Source organism: Muntiacus reevesi, chromosome 10 (genome assembly GCF_963930625.1).
Source record: "Muntiacus reevesi chromosome 10, mMunRee1.1, whole genome shotgun sequence".
In the NCBI taxonomy this organism is placed as follows: domain Eukaryota; kingdom Metazoa; phylum Chordata; class Mammalia; order Artiodactyla; family Cervidae; genus Muntiacus; species Muntiacus reevesi.
In genome coordinates this window covers 11,616,649-11,635,057 of record NC_089258.1, presented here as the reverse complement: position 1 = coordinate 11,635,057, position 18,409 = coordinate 11,616,649, and the positions used below count along the sequence as shown (strand labels likewise).

The 18,409-nt window shown below is 35.8% G+C and overlaps 1 protein-coding gene across 5 annotated transcripts in view; it reads right to left on the bottom strand.

Annotated features, from left to right (window-relative positions):
* The window catches only part of NAA35 (N-alpha-acetyltransferase 35, NatC auxiliary subunit), a 90,475-nt gene that overhangs the window by 46,534 nt on the left and 25,532 nt on the right, over nucleotides 1-18,409 (bottom strand). For all 5 annotated transcript variants that reach the window (XM_065946839.1, XM_065946837.1, XM_065946840.1 and 2 more), the window contains 5 exons: nucleotides 14,465-14,531; nucleotides 14,342-14,385; nucleotides 13,082-13,132; nucleotides 12,333-12,416; nucleotides 11,360-11,474 (listed from right to left, as the gene is read on the bottom strand). In XM_065946839.1, coding sequence (XP_065802911.1) covers nucleotides 11,360-11,474; nucleotides 12,333-12,416; nucleotides 13,082-13,132; nucleotides 14,342-14,385; nucleotides 14,465-14,531 — 361 coding nt within the window. The remainder of the gene's footprint in view (nucleotides 1-11,359; nucleotides 11,475-12,332; nucleotides 12,417-13,081; nucleotides 13,133-14,341; nucleotides 14,386-14,464; nucleotides 14,532-18,409) is intronic.

Below are 18,409 nucleotides of genomic sequence, written 5' to 3'. Positions count from 1 at the left end.
TTCTCTTCTTGTCTTTAATCTTTCAAAGTTTAATTGCAATGTGTTTGAGTGAGTCTATTAGGATTCAACTTCTTTCAAACTCTCTGAGCTTCCTGGACAGTGTGCACTGTCTGTTTCTTTCCCTGGTTAAGGAAGTTTCCAGTCATTATTTTTTTGAACATGCTTTCTGCCTTGCTTCTCTCTTCTTCTGGAACTCCCATCACATGTAGTCTGCTTGCTTTTGTCCCACAAATTCCATAATCCAGCTCTTCATTTTTTCCTTCCTGTTTAAATAAATTCCACTGCCCTGTCAAGTTTACTGACTTTCTTCCAGCAAATGTAGTCTGCTACTGAATCCATTTAATTTTTTCAGTTATTTTTTAATTATTCAGCTCTGTGATTTCTCTTTTTATGTATTTCCTTGTTGAAATTCTCACTGTTCATATGCTTGCTTCCTAACCTCAGTGAGCATCTTTAATAACTGTCATTTTAAACTCTCAGTCAGATACAAGTAAGATATAAGATCTGCTTCTGGATATCTGCCCTGTTCGTTTGTTTGAAATGTAATCCTGAGTCTTCATTTCTTGACTCTGGTTTCTGTGCGTTAGATAAAATAATCATATCTTTCAGTCTTGACAGAGTGGTCTCATGTAGGAGATAATCTTGCTATAGACAAGATGGACACCTAGTCAATCAGCCCAGCCCAAACTCCTAGGTTTCTCTCAGTTTTGTGACCAGCCAAGCCTCCTTCCTTGCTCTTATGGCTCCCAGGAGTTGAGGGTGTGCCAAGATCCAACAATGTCCCAAAGGAAAGGATCACACTCAGAACCTATATGTACACTCATTAGAAGTTGGACCCTTGGGAACAGCAGCTGGTAAAGTATGTAAACTTCTTCCAAGGAGAAACTGGGAGAAGGTTGTTTTTGCCTGATGTTTCTTTGTTGGATCTTGGAGTACAGCCATGGGGAAGGGTACCCCCATACCCATTAACAACTGTTTGTTTGATACAGCCTTGTAACTCTTGAATGCAAGCCCCAATGGAGCCAGATGACCTGGGGCCTCATCCCTTAGATGGCAGCTGAAACAGCTTGGGCACTAAATGTGAGTACAAGCTCCTTCTGGGGAGATGCTGTCAACTGGATTTTATTATTGGAGTGGCCTAAAGGGGAGAAGGTAGGAGAGATGCCTGCTGGCTTCCCCTGTCTCTGGGGAAGTTCTCCGGTGGTCCCTAGATGCCTCCTAATTTAGAAGCTTGACATGCAGGCAGTAGATATTAAAGTACAGAAATAAACCTATTTCAAGGAAAGACTGGAAAATGGCTAATTCTGCTTGTTCCCTGTGTGCCGAGTCCTGAGGGGTAGAGCCAGTTAAGGAATCCTTCTTTGCTACAGTCTTCTGGGCCTCATGAATGGAAATCCCTTTTGCTATAAAAGACGGGAAATTTGGGTCCCTTGATTTAAGCAGCAGTCACAAAAGTTGGGGTTCAAATGTACATACAAACTTTTTCCATGCACACAGTAGTGACATGGAATGGGTTAGAGGGAGAAGGCAAGGTGTCCTCCAGCTTCACTGGCTTCTGGTGAGGTTTGCAGCCAGTCCCTAGTGCTTGGTAAATTAGAAGCTTGGCCCTCAGAGCAATTTTTACAGTATACGGATAGATCTTTCAAGGAAAGACTGGAAGATGGGCATTTTGTCTGCTTCCTCTGAGCTGAACCCTACAGGCACAGTCATAGTAAACGATTGCATTCCCTTCAGTTGTCATAGTCGTATAGGTCTCATGGACACAAGCCCCACTGGCTTTCAGAGCTAGATGTTTTGGGAGCCTACCCCACTGGAAGGAATCTTAAAGTTGGAGTGCTAGACGTAGTCAAAACACACTTCACTCCTCAGATAGAACCTGCAAGTTGGAGATTCTCTCCCAATTGCATGATGCTGCATCAAGGGCGGGGTTTATGACAAGTGTGTCTCAATCTTTCCTACCCACTCTGATGTAGATATATCCCCAACTGTCCAATGTGTATAAGTTGTTCAACTAGTTTCTGGATCTCTTTTAGAAGAAATTGCTCCATGTATAGGTATATATTTGGTGTGCCCATGTGAGGAAGGGGTACTTAGGGGCTTCCCATGTCTTCTCCAGTTCCTTTTAGCAAACAATAGTCTTTAGTAAGCAAGACCCAGATGCTAAGTGTGCTTACTGCTATAGGGACATACAAGTATGTTTACATACATGCACATTCAAACATATATATTTACATGTACATTTCTATCAATACATCAATCTATACATATATACACACATATTAGAAACGATGAACTTAAACCCATACTTGTAATTTTAATCCAACACCACACAATTCAATCTAGTTTTCTCCCTTTCTAGAAATTAGTCTAAGTTGGCTCCTCAAGCCTGAGGAAAATAGCAAAGTATAATTATCAATAAATTTATATAAATGATCAATTCCACTGTGTGCCAGCAATCTTTGTATCAGTTTCTAGGTCTTCTGTAACAAATTATCACAAATTGTGTGTTTTAAGACAGACATTTATTCTCTCTCAGTTATGGAGGCCAGAAGTTTAACATCAGTTTCACTTAGCTGAAATCAAACTTTTAGGTGGGTTGAATTCTTGAAGGCTCTAAAAGAAAATCTACTCCTTGCCTCTTCAAGTTCTTGAGGCTATTGGAGTTCTTTGGCTTACAGTTCAATTATGCTGATTTCTATTTCTGTCATCACATCACCTTCTCATCTTCTCTGTGGGTCCACTCTCCCTCTGCCTCTAAGAGGGACACTTAGGATGATATTTAGGGCCCATCCAGATAATCCAAGATTACCTCATCACAAGATTCTTACTTAATAACATCTGGAAAGATCTTATTTTTTCAAAAATAAAGTAACAATTACAGGTTCCGAGAACTGGGTCTTGATACCTTTGGGGTTATCAATCATTGAAACCCATCTCCCCCTTAGTCATGAACTTCACATTCTTTTCAACTTTTCAACAATGCCCAGCATACCTTTTGTTCTTCACTTTCAAGATTTTTCTCTCTTCTTTCCTGAACTCTACCTGTTTACTTGTACTGTTATTATTTCCTCCTTTGGTCCTAATATTTCTGTTTTGCTTTATAGGGGTCATTTTATTGCTTAATGAATTTTTGGAAATTTTGAAAAATGTTTCTGATCTGTTTTTCATCTGTCTTCTGCATTTTGTTTTTTTTCATTAATTTCCTGGAATATGTGTGAAAACTGTGCAGTTTCTTTATTATTAAATCATTCAGCAAATGCTTTCTGAGCTAGTTATTTGGGTGTGGTGTTAGAGTAACACTCCAGACTATCAAGAAGCCTCAATGACTTACATTTAAGCCACGTGTGATATGCCTCTAAGTAATCAAGAGAAATTACCTATTTCCTTTATTGGCAAAGATTACCATCTCAAGTTCCCAGTACTAGAACATCATGGCATATGTCTCTCTAATGCATGGTTGTTTTAAAATGAAGTCAGCTCCCACCTCTCCTGTACACTGCCAAACCACAAATGAAGTCGATTGGGTTGAGGCAGCACAATTTTGCTTCAGCATCAAGGATAGCCCTCAGGAGGGCTTCCCTGGTGGCTAAGTGGTAACAGAATCCACCTGCCAATGTGGGAGACCTAGATTTGGTCCCTGATTAGGGAAGATCCCCTGGAGAAGAAAATGGCAACTCACTCCAGTATTCTTGCCTGGGAAATCCCGAGAGAGAGGAGCCTGGTGGGCTACAGTCCATGGGGTCACAGAAGAGTCAGACATGACTTAGCGACTAAACAGCAGCAGCAGCTCTCAGGAGGTTCAAGTACAGTATTACCAGACAAGAAACCATCATAATTCTAAACTACTCATCTTATATTTTAATCCACATTAACTTTTAATTGAGTTTCTTTTATTTAGTCATAAATACATGCCACTCCAGAATCAAATAGCCAGGTGGGAGGGGGGGTTTAGGATGGGGGATACATGTACACCCGTGGCTGATTAGTGTTGATTTATGGCAAAGCCACTACAATATTGTAAAGTAATTAGCTTCCAACTAAAATAAATACATTGATTTAAATTAAAAAAAAAAAAAGAATCAAATAGCCAAACAAGGTTCTTATTTACAAACTAACAATCTTCTCCCTCCAATTCCATTTCTTTCTTTCTTCCCAGAGGCAATGCCTTCCACTTCCTCTTAGCTCTTTCTTTTTGTATCTACCTCCATATCACCAAATAAAAAGCTTATTGTGCTACTTTATTTCATATTTTTTTCAGTTTTACACATTATCTAACTTACTTCATTGTCTAAAAGAGATAAATGTAAAAAGAGAGACACTGAAAATAACATGGTTGGTTGGATGGTTTAGTCGCTAAGTCGTGACCAACTCTTGCGACCCCACGGACTGTAGCCTGCCAAGCTCCTCTGTCCCTGGGATTCTCCAGACAAGAATCCTGGAGTGGGAAAATAATATAAAGTAGCACTATAAGCACATATAAATCACACACATGTATGCACTTTGATACTCTTACCTCCAACAGTTAGATCGGAATTTTATTATCATCAATGTTTAGCACTATTAAATAAATTACACTTCACATTTGGACCATGGATAACTTTCGCAAACACAGAAATAAATTTTACTTTCATACATATTCTGGCATTAAAAAGTCTTACCTTTTGTTCACCTTGTATGTATTTAACACTTTAATTCAACCCCAAGTGAAAGTCACTCAGTCTTGTCTGCCTCTTTGAGACCCCATGGACTGAAGCCTGCCAGGCTCCTCTGTCCACGGAATCCTCCTCTGCCAATTCTCTACATCTCTTCCTTCTACATTAAGGAAAACAGCTATTATATCAATTTCATTGGTGACAACAGATCTTGTATCTACTTAGAGCCTTGTGACCTTTCTTCAATCTGGACTTGTCTTCCATGTATAATGCTGAGACAATGTATTAGGTTCTTGTTACACTATGACCCTGGGATTTCCTTCATTTTTCTTTCATGCTGGATTTTTATATCCTTAAATTCCAGGCTTTCCTTTACTGAATTTACTCTCCTGTTTTCATGAAGCACATTCCAGTAGTCTTGTAAACCTTCTGGGAGATTAATTTTGTTGAGACTTTAAAAACCTGATATCTTTCTTCACAATTAGATGATAAGTTTTGGGAAAGGACTCAAGATTTTAAATCACTTCCCCTGCAAATTCCGAAAACACTGATTCACTGATTTTCTTTTAATCACAACTCTCAGATATAATTAACACACTGTATAATTTATCTATTAAAGATAAATAACATGGTTTTTTTTTAGTATATTCAGAGTTGTAAAACCACCACCACCACAAGAAAAACAGGACATTTTCCTCACCCCAAGAAGAAATCCTATAAACATTAGCAGTCCCCTTTCTTCCCACTCTCTTCCAGCCCAAGGCTGCTGCTGTTGCTAAGTCGCTTCAGTCATGTCCAACTCTGTGCGACCCCATAGACGGCAGCCCACCAGGTTCCTCCGTCCCTGGGATTCTCCAGGCAAGAACACTGGAGTGGGTTGCCATTTCCTTCTCCAATGCAAGAAAGTGAAAAGTGAAAGTGAAGTTGCTCAGTGATGTCTGACTCTGTGCGACCACATGGACTGCAGCCTACCAGGCTCCTCCGTCCATGGGAGTCTCCAGGCAAGAGTACTGGAGTGGGGTGCCACTGCCTTCTCCGAGCCCACGGCTACCACTGGTCAACTTTCTATCTCCATGGATTTGCCTATTTTGCACATTTTACATAAATGAAAATCATATATGATCTGTTGTGACTTTTTTTTCCACTTAGCATGTTTTCAAAGTCCATCTATGTGGCAGCAGATATTTAACTGCCAAATGCCACTCCACTGCATGTATATACAACATTTTATTTATCTGTTCATCTGCTGAGGGACATCTGGGTTGTATCTAACTTTTGGCTATTATGAATGAAAGTGCTGTGAGCATTACCATACAGCTTTTTGTGTAGACATATATTTCCACTTCTCCTGGGTATATATACAGACCTAGAATTAGTGGCTGGGTCATGTGATAAATCTAACATTACGTATTTTGAGACACTGTAAAATTGTTTTCCAAAGTAGCTGCTTATTTTACATTCTCACCAGCAGTGTATAAAGTTTCCAATGTCTTCAAAATATCAACACTTGAGACTTTAAAAACCTGATATCTTTCTTCACAATTAGATGATAGTTTTGGGAAAGAACTCAAGATTTTAAATCACTTCCCCTGCAAATTCTGAAAACACTGATTCACTATGAAGTGGAATCTTTTCATTTTGATTTGCATTTCCCATGGCATATCCATCTTTTCTGATGTTTACTGGTCATTTGTAAATCATATTCAGAGAAATGTCTAACTTAGATCCCTTGCCTGTTTTTTCACTGATTTTTCTTTTTATTGATTCTTAATGGTTTATTCCCAGGTTCTAGAGTTCCATATTTTCAGTTCTTACATTTATGTCACTGATCCATTTTGAGTTGACTTTTGTTTATGATGTGAGGAGGGGTGGGGAAGGTGCTGAACTTTATCCTTTTGCTGTGGTTATCTAGTTGTTCCACTGTCATTTGTTGAAAATACTTTTCTTTCCCCACTTAACTGTCTTCACACTCATTCCAAATACCAACTGACCATAAACGATCATTTTTGGATTTTTGGTTTTATCCCACTATTTTTATACTAATTTGACTATCTTCATACTAATTTTAATTCTCTTGATTAATGTAGCATGGTGCTAAGTTTTAAAATCAGGAAGTGTGACTACTTCAAGTTTGTTCGTTGTTCCACTGACTTCTAGCTTCCTTTCCTGTTGTTTAAAACTCTGACGACATTCTGTCTTCATTCTGTGTGCAACCTCTTTTTCTCTTTCAAATCTCTTAGGATCTTCTATTTTCCCCGACTATTCTGAAATTTCCTGATCATATGCCTTAGTAGAGGTCTACTTTCACCCTGGTTATGCTGAGTAGCTCTTTACTGGCGCTCTTACCCTGGGCATTTGCTTCATTGATTCCGGGAAATTTTAAGTCATTACATGACTTTTTCTTTTTTGACATTTATTTTTTGCACTTTATTTCTGGAAAAACTTTTACTAGCTTACCTTCATTTATCTTATTGTTGATCTTTATTAAATAACGGAACTGGATTGAGCCTAAAATATTGTTTCCTTTTTTCTCTTTATTTTCAACCTGTTCATTTTTACTCTACTTTCTCTAAGATTTCCTCAAATTTGCATTCTCTATTTTCTACTAATGATTCTGCTCTTAAAATTATGAATGTCAAAGAATATATTTTTTCTCTTTTCTATAACATCCTATTATTTTACATACACAGTTTTTTGTGTTTTGTTTGTTGTTTCTTTTTTTTTTTTTCATTTTTAAGAGGTATTGTCTTTGCTTGTCTGTTTTGGTCTTTTCTTATAGGCTAGAGATTTCAACCCATGACTATATACCTAGGCTTGAAGCTGAAGGACTAAAAACCTCATTAGGAGCTCTATCAATATAGGCAAGGTTTTTGTACCAAACTATTTCATCAGGAGAACTGCTAATACCAATGAATTTAGATTTTGCTGATGTTTTTCTCTATCTCTTGGGCTTGCCAGATTTCCCTAAGAATTTTCCAAATTCTTAAGTGGAATGCAAGAGCTAGACTGCACTGTTCTGGAAGCTGGGAGCGGGGGTGAGGGGTGAGGGGACCCGCCAGAGCTTGATGTGGTGTGTAGGAAAAGGAAGGATAGATGTTACAAAAGTAAGTATCTAAATTACCACTTATCTCCCCCATAATGTGTAGCATTCAACAGTGCCTGGTATCTCCTCAGTCCAGAATCTCTCTGTTCTGCATTTCAAGAGAATAAACTTCTAGTATTCTGAGGCTCAGGGATGTTATCATGGAGAAAATGGGAGGGAAATCTCTCTGCTTCTAAACAGATTTTCAACCAGATCTCATCAGCATAATTCTCATCCTCATTTTCAGAGGTATCTGGTATACTAAAAAGGAGGCCCTTCAGAGGATCTGCAGTATAAAGTGAACTGTATCTTGACTTTCTTTATCAGCAGCTAAGAATTCAGTTACTTGAACAGAGAGCTCAACATCTGTTTTCCAGCTTCTAAAATTTTGTTGCTACTGCCTTCTTTCCCTGTCTTTTCCATCTTTATTATGTGTGCTCAGTAGTGTATGACTCTTTGCAACCACATGGACTGCAGCCTGCCAGGCTCCTCTGTTCATGGAATTTTCCAGGCAACAATACTGAAGTGGGTTGCCATTTCCTATTCCTAGGGAATCTTTCCGATCCAGGATTGAACCTGGGTCTCTTGAGTCTCCTGTGTTGGCAGGAGGGTTCTTTGACCCTGTGCCACCTGGGATGCCCCTTTATTAATTATATCTATTTGCTAAAAACCCAAACACTTCTTCATTGTCACTAAGGTTTCAGAAGGTAATGCATGTGATTAATATATCATCTGAATCATACATCTTTTTTCAAAAGGATGACAAGACTTCTTTTTCGTTGTTTTTGCTTTTCCAGTCATGCCACGCAGCTTGTGGGATCTGAGCTTCCCGACCAGGGACTGAACCCATGTGAAAGTGCAGAGTCCTAACCACTGGACTGCCCGGGAATTCCCCAAGGGCTCTTGAAACTTAATGCCAGAGTTGGAGATACACTTCCAAAGTACCTACCAATTTCAGACAACCTAAGTTTGATTAAATTTTTAATTTCTACTAGCAACTGTTAAAGATGTCTGCATTCGAAAGAGTAAATCAAACCTAATCCACAGATAAATAGAAAAGAATACGGGCGAGAGAAACAAACTTTGACAAGTAGAACATGAAAAGTATCATTGGAGGAAATAATCTGAACATTATTTTGAAGAGCTCCACAGACATATAAAAAGCAGTACAGAATTCATAAGCAATAAAACAGCACAAGCAAATACAAGGAGCAACAATGTGCTTCACTGAATCCTCTGCTTCCCCTGTTTTCTCATGAAAGGTCTAACAAAGTCCTGAACTCAGAAAGCTCTGATTAACCACATTTACTTTTTCGATTTCAATTAGCACTTAACATGAAAATAACTCCAAAACCTTCTTCCGTTTATTTTCCAGAGCGAAATATTCACTTGGTGAGCAGTCTGCTCCATGTCCCTGCATCAGAAAATCCCAAGCTGCCTTCCTTAAACATCTCCTGTCCCCAAACCACTTCCACCTCCTTCATTTGTCAAGCCATCATATCCACTGAGTAAACCAACCAGCAAGCAGTCCTTGAACCAAGCTTGATTCTTTCTATTTTCTCCCTTAACACCAGTTTCCAAGTTCCCACTTACTATGTATTTTTTCAATAAGAAGATAAAATCAATGCTCAGCAATTTCAAGCTTTACAGTCATTCTGTCACTAGATGCATTCTAATAACAGTAAGAAGGCAAAATGAATAATCTGAGATCCAAACTAATCTATACTAATAGCTTTATCATGATTTTCTTAGAATAAGAATTTCTTAGAATTACTGGGAAGGTTTTCACTTTTTTATTATAGAACTGTTTAGCTTCATGCTTAAGTTGGATAATTACAAAGTTGAGTGAGCATAAAAAGTGTTTAGCAAAAAACAAAGAACTCCCTATATTTAAAACTTCACTTGCTTATTTTATTCAAACCAACTTTATGCAAACCATCTTCTAGAAGCTTACTCATAAACAGCCTATAAAACCAGAGAAATAGTTGAGAATATACACATACGTTTTTATTTTAACTGCTGACTGATATGAACTACAGGGAAGCCACAAAACATGTGGGCAACTAATGATCTCAAGGCAATTATTATCCTCAGTTATAGACCAGAACAGATCATGTAAAATATGGCAAAAACAGGAGCATTAGAATCAAGTCATTTGACTCTTGTTCTGCATCATAATACCTTGTTGATACATAATCAACCAAACAATTACTTGGAAGCAATGCACTGTGGTGTTGGAGAAGACTCTTGAGAGTCCCTTGGACTGCAAGAAGATCCATCCAGTCCATCCTAAAGGAGATCAGTGCTGGGTGTTCATTGGAAGGACTGATGTTGAACCTGAAACTCCAATACTTAGGCCACCCCATGTGAAAAGTTGACTCACTGAAAAAGACCTTAATGCTGGGAAGGATTGGGGGCAGGAGAAGAGGACAACAGAGGATGAGATGGCTGGATGGCATCACCGACTCAATGGACATTGGTTTGGGTAGACTCTGGGAGTTGGTGATGGACAGGGAGGCCTGGCGTGCTGCGATTCATGGGGTTGCAAAGAGCTTGACATGACTGAGCGACTGTACTGAACTGAACTGAATGTATTTTACACTGGTTTTCATAAAGTATTCTTGCACTCGATTTCAAAGTATTGAAGAGTTGTAGAAATGTTAAACTCTCTGTAAACATGTACTAGATAGCCGGCTATGAATAAAACTTTTTTCTTTTTAATGTCCCACAGTTACAGAATGCCACCTAGTCAGTCATCTAACCATCACGTGATCTTTCCCTCTTCTGTAGAAAATGATAAAATGTTAAAGAATTAATAATGAATTTGTAAGCTCAGAATAATTATTATCCATAAAGATTATATTGATTCCCTAAGCCAAATTATCTTTGGACTGTTTCACTACCTAATGTAGGAGTAAGAAAAAAATTCATGGGAAGGGGAATACCACAACTTATTCTCCAAAAAGGAGGAAAAGGGGCAAAAAAGCAAAGGAATATGAATCAATAAAAGCTGGACCTTCTGGTCAGAAGACCAACAATAGTGAAAAACAAATTTTAAAAACATAAATGTTATCTCATTTTAATGAATTTTAAGGATAACCAAAATTGCTGCACATTACTAAAGTGTTAACTCAGCTGGAGTTTTATAAAGGTACACTGTCACTTTTATTTTTAAGGAACAGTTCATGATAAACTCTACTGAGTGTCAACAATGTGCCAAGCACTGCAGGAAAACACAAGGAAGAGACTCTGGCATAGAAGTATTAAAAACCTCATGGAATTACAAGGTAAACTATAATACGATATACTAAAAAAATGTAACAGAGGCATGTATGAGGACAATGAGGCCACAGAAAATACCCAGGCCTGCCTGGTAGAGTCAGGGAAGACTGAAATCTAGGTGATGACCTCTCAAAGCAGTAAAGTGGAGAGGTGATTAAAGAAAAAGGATGACCATGAAGAAGGGACCATAAACACTATATATAAAAGCCTATGGAGCAAAACAATCCAAAGTTAGAAAGTTTTGGATAGACTGACAAATAATATTTTAGAACAAACCAAGCACTATATACCATGGATGGAGAAGAATAACAACAACAAGAGCAAGAACAAAACAGACAATTACCTCCTTTTGTAGTATCATTCTGGGCCTGGATACCATGATGCAATGAATTATGAATGGCAGAAAGAAGATCTGCTGCTTGAACCATCAATTTTTGAGCTTCTGCAACAGCACTGGTCTAGCAAATAAATCACCAAAAACATTCTTACATATTCTTTCACTGAAAGATATACATTAAATAGGAAAATCCTATAAACAATAATGAAATTATTAAATGCTTGTAATGACATTGGTTTTCACAAACTATTCACTTAATACAGGATGCCCAGATCCTGTTAGGATAGAAATAATTTTTTTACTCATATCAATACTTTGTAGGAACCACTAAAAAATAATAGGAAACATTTCTGGTTTATTCTACCAATCTCATGTTTTTCTTTCCCCTAAAGAGATGTAGTCAACTAGAAAATGAGAAACTGCAACATTCCTAAGTCATTCATCAAGGTAAAATGTTAAAAAAAGAAGAGAACTACAGAAGCTTTTAAGGGCTGGATCTTTACTCAAAATTAACTATTCACAAATTAGCCTGTAATTTACTTGAGTTAACACAATACACACACACACACACACACACACACACACACACACACACACAAATATTTACCATCTAAAGGTTGCTTTTGGTTCTACACAAATCCAAGTTAATTATTTAACTGAATGAAACAAGAGCCTACCTAAAATTCTCATTTTTAATTTCTCCAATTAACTTCACAGAAGCAATTTCAGCTTCTACTATTGTATCCACTAATAAGCAATACATTATTTTTATATCAACAACAGACATGGATATGTTAAGGGCACAATGTAAAATTCACGTGACTTTCGGAGAACATCATCAGGGATATCCTGACACAAACACACCAAATGCTGAGTGCTGTGTATGTGTGCATACACATTCCAACAGAAAAGTCTCAGAGCTACCAAAGTAAAGCATTCCATCAAAAACAAAAACAATGAACAGATTAAATACCCTTACCTCTTTCTTAGTAAAGGCTATAAGCACTGTCAGTAACACTCGAGTAAATTTCACTCTGCTGAATACTGCTAAACATTGTTGGTGCTAAAAAAATAAGAAAGGACTAAAAGTTAAAAGATGCAAAGCCTTGTGAAAGAAATTTCATTTTAAAATACGGTATATTAAGTTCTAAATCTCAGTGTTAATACCTTAGAAATACCTTCACTTATAGGCTTTTAAATATCTGAAAATGAGCTGCATAAAACACAGTAAAATGAAGCCTATTTTACTGAAACAGAAATATATAATAAAGCTTCTGTATCACAAGGGCTGATTTTTTTTCCCAAGTCAGGAGTTACACTATTATTTCAAAACTGATTTAATTAGTATTTTTAAGAGGAATGATAGAAACATGCTTTAAGCAGTCAGAAAATTTAGGATCTCAACAAAGGCTAGACAAATTTCATATGTAAGTTCTTGACTTCTGCCAAGTTTTGGTGGATCATCTGAAAAAAAAAAAAAAAAAACACACATTTTTTCTTCCTACCTACCTCATAAGAATATCGAAGAACTCTGAAATCATGTATCTGAAAGAGTTGTATTATAATTCTATCAAAATAAATACAAGGGAAATAAACTCCCTTGTAATGTCCAATTTTTAAAGAAATACCTTAAAAAGGGCTTCCATAAATTATAACGCAGTTCATAAAACTACAACATTAAGAGGCAGACTTCTCTGATATTATCTACCAGAAAATAAGTTCAATTACTTCTAGTTCAACTTCTGGGTCTCTTTCTTCTCCTTGTCGACTTCGAGTACTCTAAAATTTTAAAAAATGTGAATTAAAACAAACACAAGCCTGTAAAAGCATAAATTATGATTACACAAGGTAAAGGAATAAATTAACTTATTGAGTATACACTATAATCTATTTGAAGCAAATATTTGGAAGGAAAACACTGTATCAATTATTTACCTAACAGTACTATACACACTTAGTTCATTTTGATATAAATATCACACAAAGGAAAAAGGTACTTACTAAAAACAGCAAAAGCAAAACAATGAATAATATAAGCAAAAGCACATGGTACACAGTACTTCTTTCTTTTAAAAGATCTATTAACTGAAGTTCCTGATGTTCTCAAAACTAATCCAGAGAAATGCAATGTGATCTTTACAGAATCACATCATAAAGTCACACGGTAAACACTGCTCAGTTCTACACAAACACACAGACTCTTCATACGCATGTAACATGTGGCTGAGGATTCGGGCAAAACCCGAAGGCAATACCACAGGAAGATCCGGTAGATCTGGGTTCTAGACCTGGAATTGCCACTTAATAACGGCATGCCCTTAAGAAGACTCAAGACAGGTTACCTGACGCTTTTGAGCTCTATTTTCTTCATTTGAAAGTGTATTTTATTGCCTAATACACTGAGTAACTGTAAATATCAAATAAGACAATAATGCAAAACTGTTTTGACAACCATGCTGTGTTATATAAGTGTAAAAAAATAATAGAAATATAATTTTTCATTTTTAATCTCTATCAGAACAAAATCATCATGGTCATCTGACCAAAGGGTGTCTGTCACCCATAGGTTTTTACCAGATTTGAGAAACTACTATTTACTGCACTCTTCTACTATGTTCTAGACACTGTCCTAACCATTAAAAATACAAAGGTGAAGAAGATAATCCTTACCTTTGAGGCATTTAAAACTCTAGCATCTTATGCTATTCTTAAAACAGCATACTAAAATTCTAAAACAGTGGCAAAAAATTGAAAAAATTTGAAATGGTTAAATTTTGAATACTAGAAAGTAATATTAATTCATCAGAAACCACTCCAGTAGTCTTCAAACTCATTACCAAAAAAAGGCATAGCATACACAAAGGAACTTGGTAGTCTTACCTAGCTATTTGTAATTAGCTTACTAGCTATTTGTAATTAGCTAAAGTTAACCTGACATTTAGAAGAATATAAATATCCTATACTAAAGAAAAGAGAAAGAAAATATACCTTTACTCTTCTTTGCATGTCATCCTCCACATCTTTTAGCATGCCTAGAAATAGAGACAATAGTTTTAAAAGGAAACAAATTCAAATGTAAAACTTGTGAATTACCTTTATAAATGGTTTTACCTGTAACTCGAAGATCTGTCACACTGTTAGCCATTTTAAATCCATAAGTCATTGACTGAAAATCTTCCTATATGGAAAAGCAATAATTAGGCCCTTGAATAGTAGCAAAACCTTTCATCATTTTTCTCTTACAAAATCACTATTTGCTAAAAGGAAATGGTAATAGAATGTCACTCAAACATTGCTATCATTCACCCAACTTTCTTTATAGTCATACCACGAAAACACCACATTCTAACGCTATCTCTAGTACCTTAATTTCAACTGTTTATCCTTAGGCTATTTAAACATACTTGCATTTAATATGTTCATCTGCAAAACAATGCTTATGATAATATTACAAATTATTCCCACCTACAAAGAATTCACATTTACAGGTGAACAATAAATACGTAACAATTACCATTTGATGACAAGGTTGCAAAATTTAGACAAGACTCTTGGAAACCTATTATGTGTCTTTTTACAGACTGTTAGGCTACAAAAGTTAAGTTTTTCAAACAGAATTACTCAAAGTGACAGCAGAACCACATTCCCACTTCAACCCATTGTAAAGAAAAAAATGATTCAAATATGAGTTCCCACTCTCAAAATAATTTAAAACACTGCTGAGATATTAGCAAATTAAGTGGTTTGCTGGATCCACTATGAAGAGTTTAAGGTCATCTGGCTGATTTTGGCTAGGAAGTTAAAAGCTCTAATAAAGGAGTGTTTCTGCCATATTACAATTCTTCTAAAATGTATATAAAAGCCTAATATAAAGGAATAACATTCATTCACAGCTGTTGCCAGAATTGTAGAGAAATTTCCGGACTCAACAAAAACGTCAGTAAGCATACAATTTATGTCAAACACTAAACTTACAGAGAGAATGAAGTACAAACAAATATCCTAGTCTCAAAGAACTCAGAGGAACTGTATGCCTCACAGGACTGGATCTTTTAAGTCTCAGATTGTATTACAGAGCTATAAACATAGCCTCTGGATGAAGTTTATACTCTTATCTCTACTTGGACATCAAATAGGATTCTCAAATTGTACATGTATAAATATGAACTTTCATAGTGTTTACCACATTGGTAAAAGGCACTTCCATCCATTCCATTATTCCAAGTAGGAGTGAAGAACCACAGGAATCAGAACACAAATAATCTACAAACAGAGGTGGTAGCATGTTTCAAGCTTCAAAGATCATAAGGGGTGACAAAGACTAAGTCTAAGGTATGGTCACTAAAAAGATAAATCCTAAATGATTCCAAGAGAAAACAGGAGTCAAGAATCAGGATGGTAACAATGGGATTACAAATCAGTGGAACAATGCCTTCAAAATTCAGAGGAAAATTATTTTCCAGCCTAGAAGTCTATTATAGCCAAACCGTTGACCAGGTGAAAGGGTAAGGAAAACATTTTCAGACATACAAGGTCTCAAAGAAAAACTCCCTCCCTGTCTTCCCAAAGAAACTGGAGACACTGAACAAGCAAGGTTATAAACTACAAACAATACGGGCATAAGACCCAGGTAACTAGGGATCTAACAAAAGGAGAGGGAAACGGAATTCCTAGGAGAACAATGCAGAGAAACCTGCGATGACAGCTCCAGGCCTATAAAGCAAATGACCTAGCTAGAAAACAAAGAAGTTCAAGAATATTAAAAAAAATTATACATTACTGGATGTATGTATAGCTGCATATATACATGATGAAATATACAGATTATTTGATAGTTTAATAATAATGGGAAAGGAATTAAGGAGAAGTACACAGAAAACTAAGCAAACTCAAAAGAAATAGTAATCACTGCCTTTAAGAAAAAAAATTTGCATGAGTAGAAAAGCATACACTACTCTGGCTCATCTGTCATTAATATTTATACAGTCATAATAATGTCTGTAGTGAATGATTTAACCATAAACTGAATTATTATTTGGAGTGAGGGATGTATACGAATCCTTAGCATATAAATGCTAAGTATACACTAAAAATTTGATACTATATGCTACCTAAAGGTTGATAAATTCTTAAACCTAGAAACTAGAATATTAGCCTATTATACAGAAATATGGAAACTGTAGGAAAAACTAAAAGAACTGATTATTATGAATGGATAAGGAAAGAGGAGAGCACTATAATTTTTCATTATACACTTTGTGGGCTGTAGAGAAGAAAAAACAGTGCCCAGATTCAAGACATTTGCAAGGTAAAAGAATCTGGATGTAGAAGGTTTAAAAAAAAAAAAAAGTAATCAAAGCTAACACTAAAAACATCATTTTGCAAGACAGCAGAAAAGCCATTTGATAGAGGAACTGTGGTTCCCATTTTGCACGTGAGCAACATATTAAAAGAAACTTCTTTGGGCAAATGAGAGTGTCTCCAGTTCAGGAGTGAAAACAAAGCAGAGACATAATACATAATCATTAGGGACTTCAGAAGCATCCATTTCAAACAAATTATTTGTTGATTTTAAGTCATTCATATTTATTCACTACAAGGCCTCTAAAGGATTTTACTAGGCAATCAACATTTTTAAATTACCAAACTGAGACAAATTCATCTGGATTATCTGAAAAGTTTAGCAAAACAAGAAAAATATCTTTCCAGCCTAGGAACTAACTTTTGTTTCTCCAGTTTTAGTTTTACATAATTGGTTACACTGTGTGCTGCCTTCTCAACCTTTTAAAGTATGCATTTTCCCATGATATTAAATACTGTCATCTCTATATATTCATTACACATAATCATTATTATATGAGATACAGTTAAGCACAATTTATTTCAACCATAACCCTAATGGTAGTATTTTGATCAACACCAATTTTCACTATTAAAAACTCTGATTAATGTATTTGGACATTAAGCATCCCTATGCCTAATAATTTCTTTAAGGCTGAGTTCTAAAGGTGAACTAACTAGTTTAAATGGTATCAATAAGTTTAGAACTATTGATATATACACTGCTAAATTGTTTTCCAAAGCAGCTATGTTAATGCATACTCTCACTAGTAAAAAAAATATATTCTTATTTTAAATACTGTGTAGAGGAAAAGTGAACTAATTATTACTTAGATTTTCTTGGATTACACTGAGCCTGAATTTTTTTTTAGCCTGAATTTTTAAAGTATTATGATCATTTGATAACCTTTCTCTATGAATAAGCTATTTATTCTACTGCTATTTATTCATGTGGGTTTTACTCTCATCTTTATTTGAATGGGATTTTAATACACAAAAACTGATTTTTTTTTCTGTATTTTTCCTAAGAATTTTTTCTATCAGCTTTTTTCTAGTAGTCCTTTTCTTTAGGATTTCTTTTATCTCTTAGTAAGTCCTTCATCCAGAGTATGCAGAAATTTGAACTAAAAAATATTATAAATTTTTTTTTGTTTACTTATAAAGTAACACAGGTGTATAATAAAAATTACAATACAAACAAGTTTATACTCTGATCCTCAATACCTTAGTTATCTTCTTGTGTATGATGATTTAACTACCCATCTTTTTTTAAAAAAAGAGCAAAAATGGTAGCAAGTTACACATGCTCTTCTATACCAACCTTATATTTTTACATTAATTTGGAGATCTAATTTGTATAAGCAAGCCTACCCCCTCCTTTGTAAAGGGTGCAAAACAGTTACTTGGCAGTATGAGGGTAGTGTCATTTAATGTCTTGTACTGATGGACACTAGTTCCCAGACTTTAGTTCCTACAAACACTACAACTAATGTCCTTGAACACAGATCTTTGGGGATAAGCTTGAATATATTTATAAGCTAAATTCCTAAAACTGAAACTGATGAAACAAGACAAGCCTTTTAAATCATAGATAGTACCAAACTACTCTTTTAAAAAGTTGTAGAATTTACACTCCCATTAAATCCTGTCCTAACTAATAAATGTGGAAAGAGTGCTGGAATTCAGAATCATCATTTTGAAGTCATTTTGAAGTCA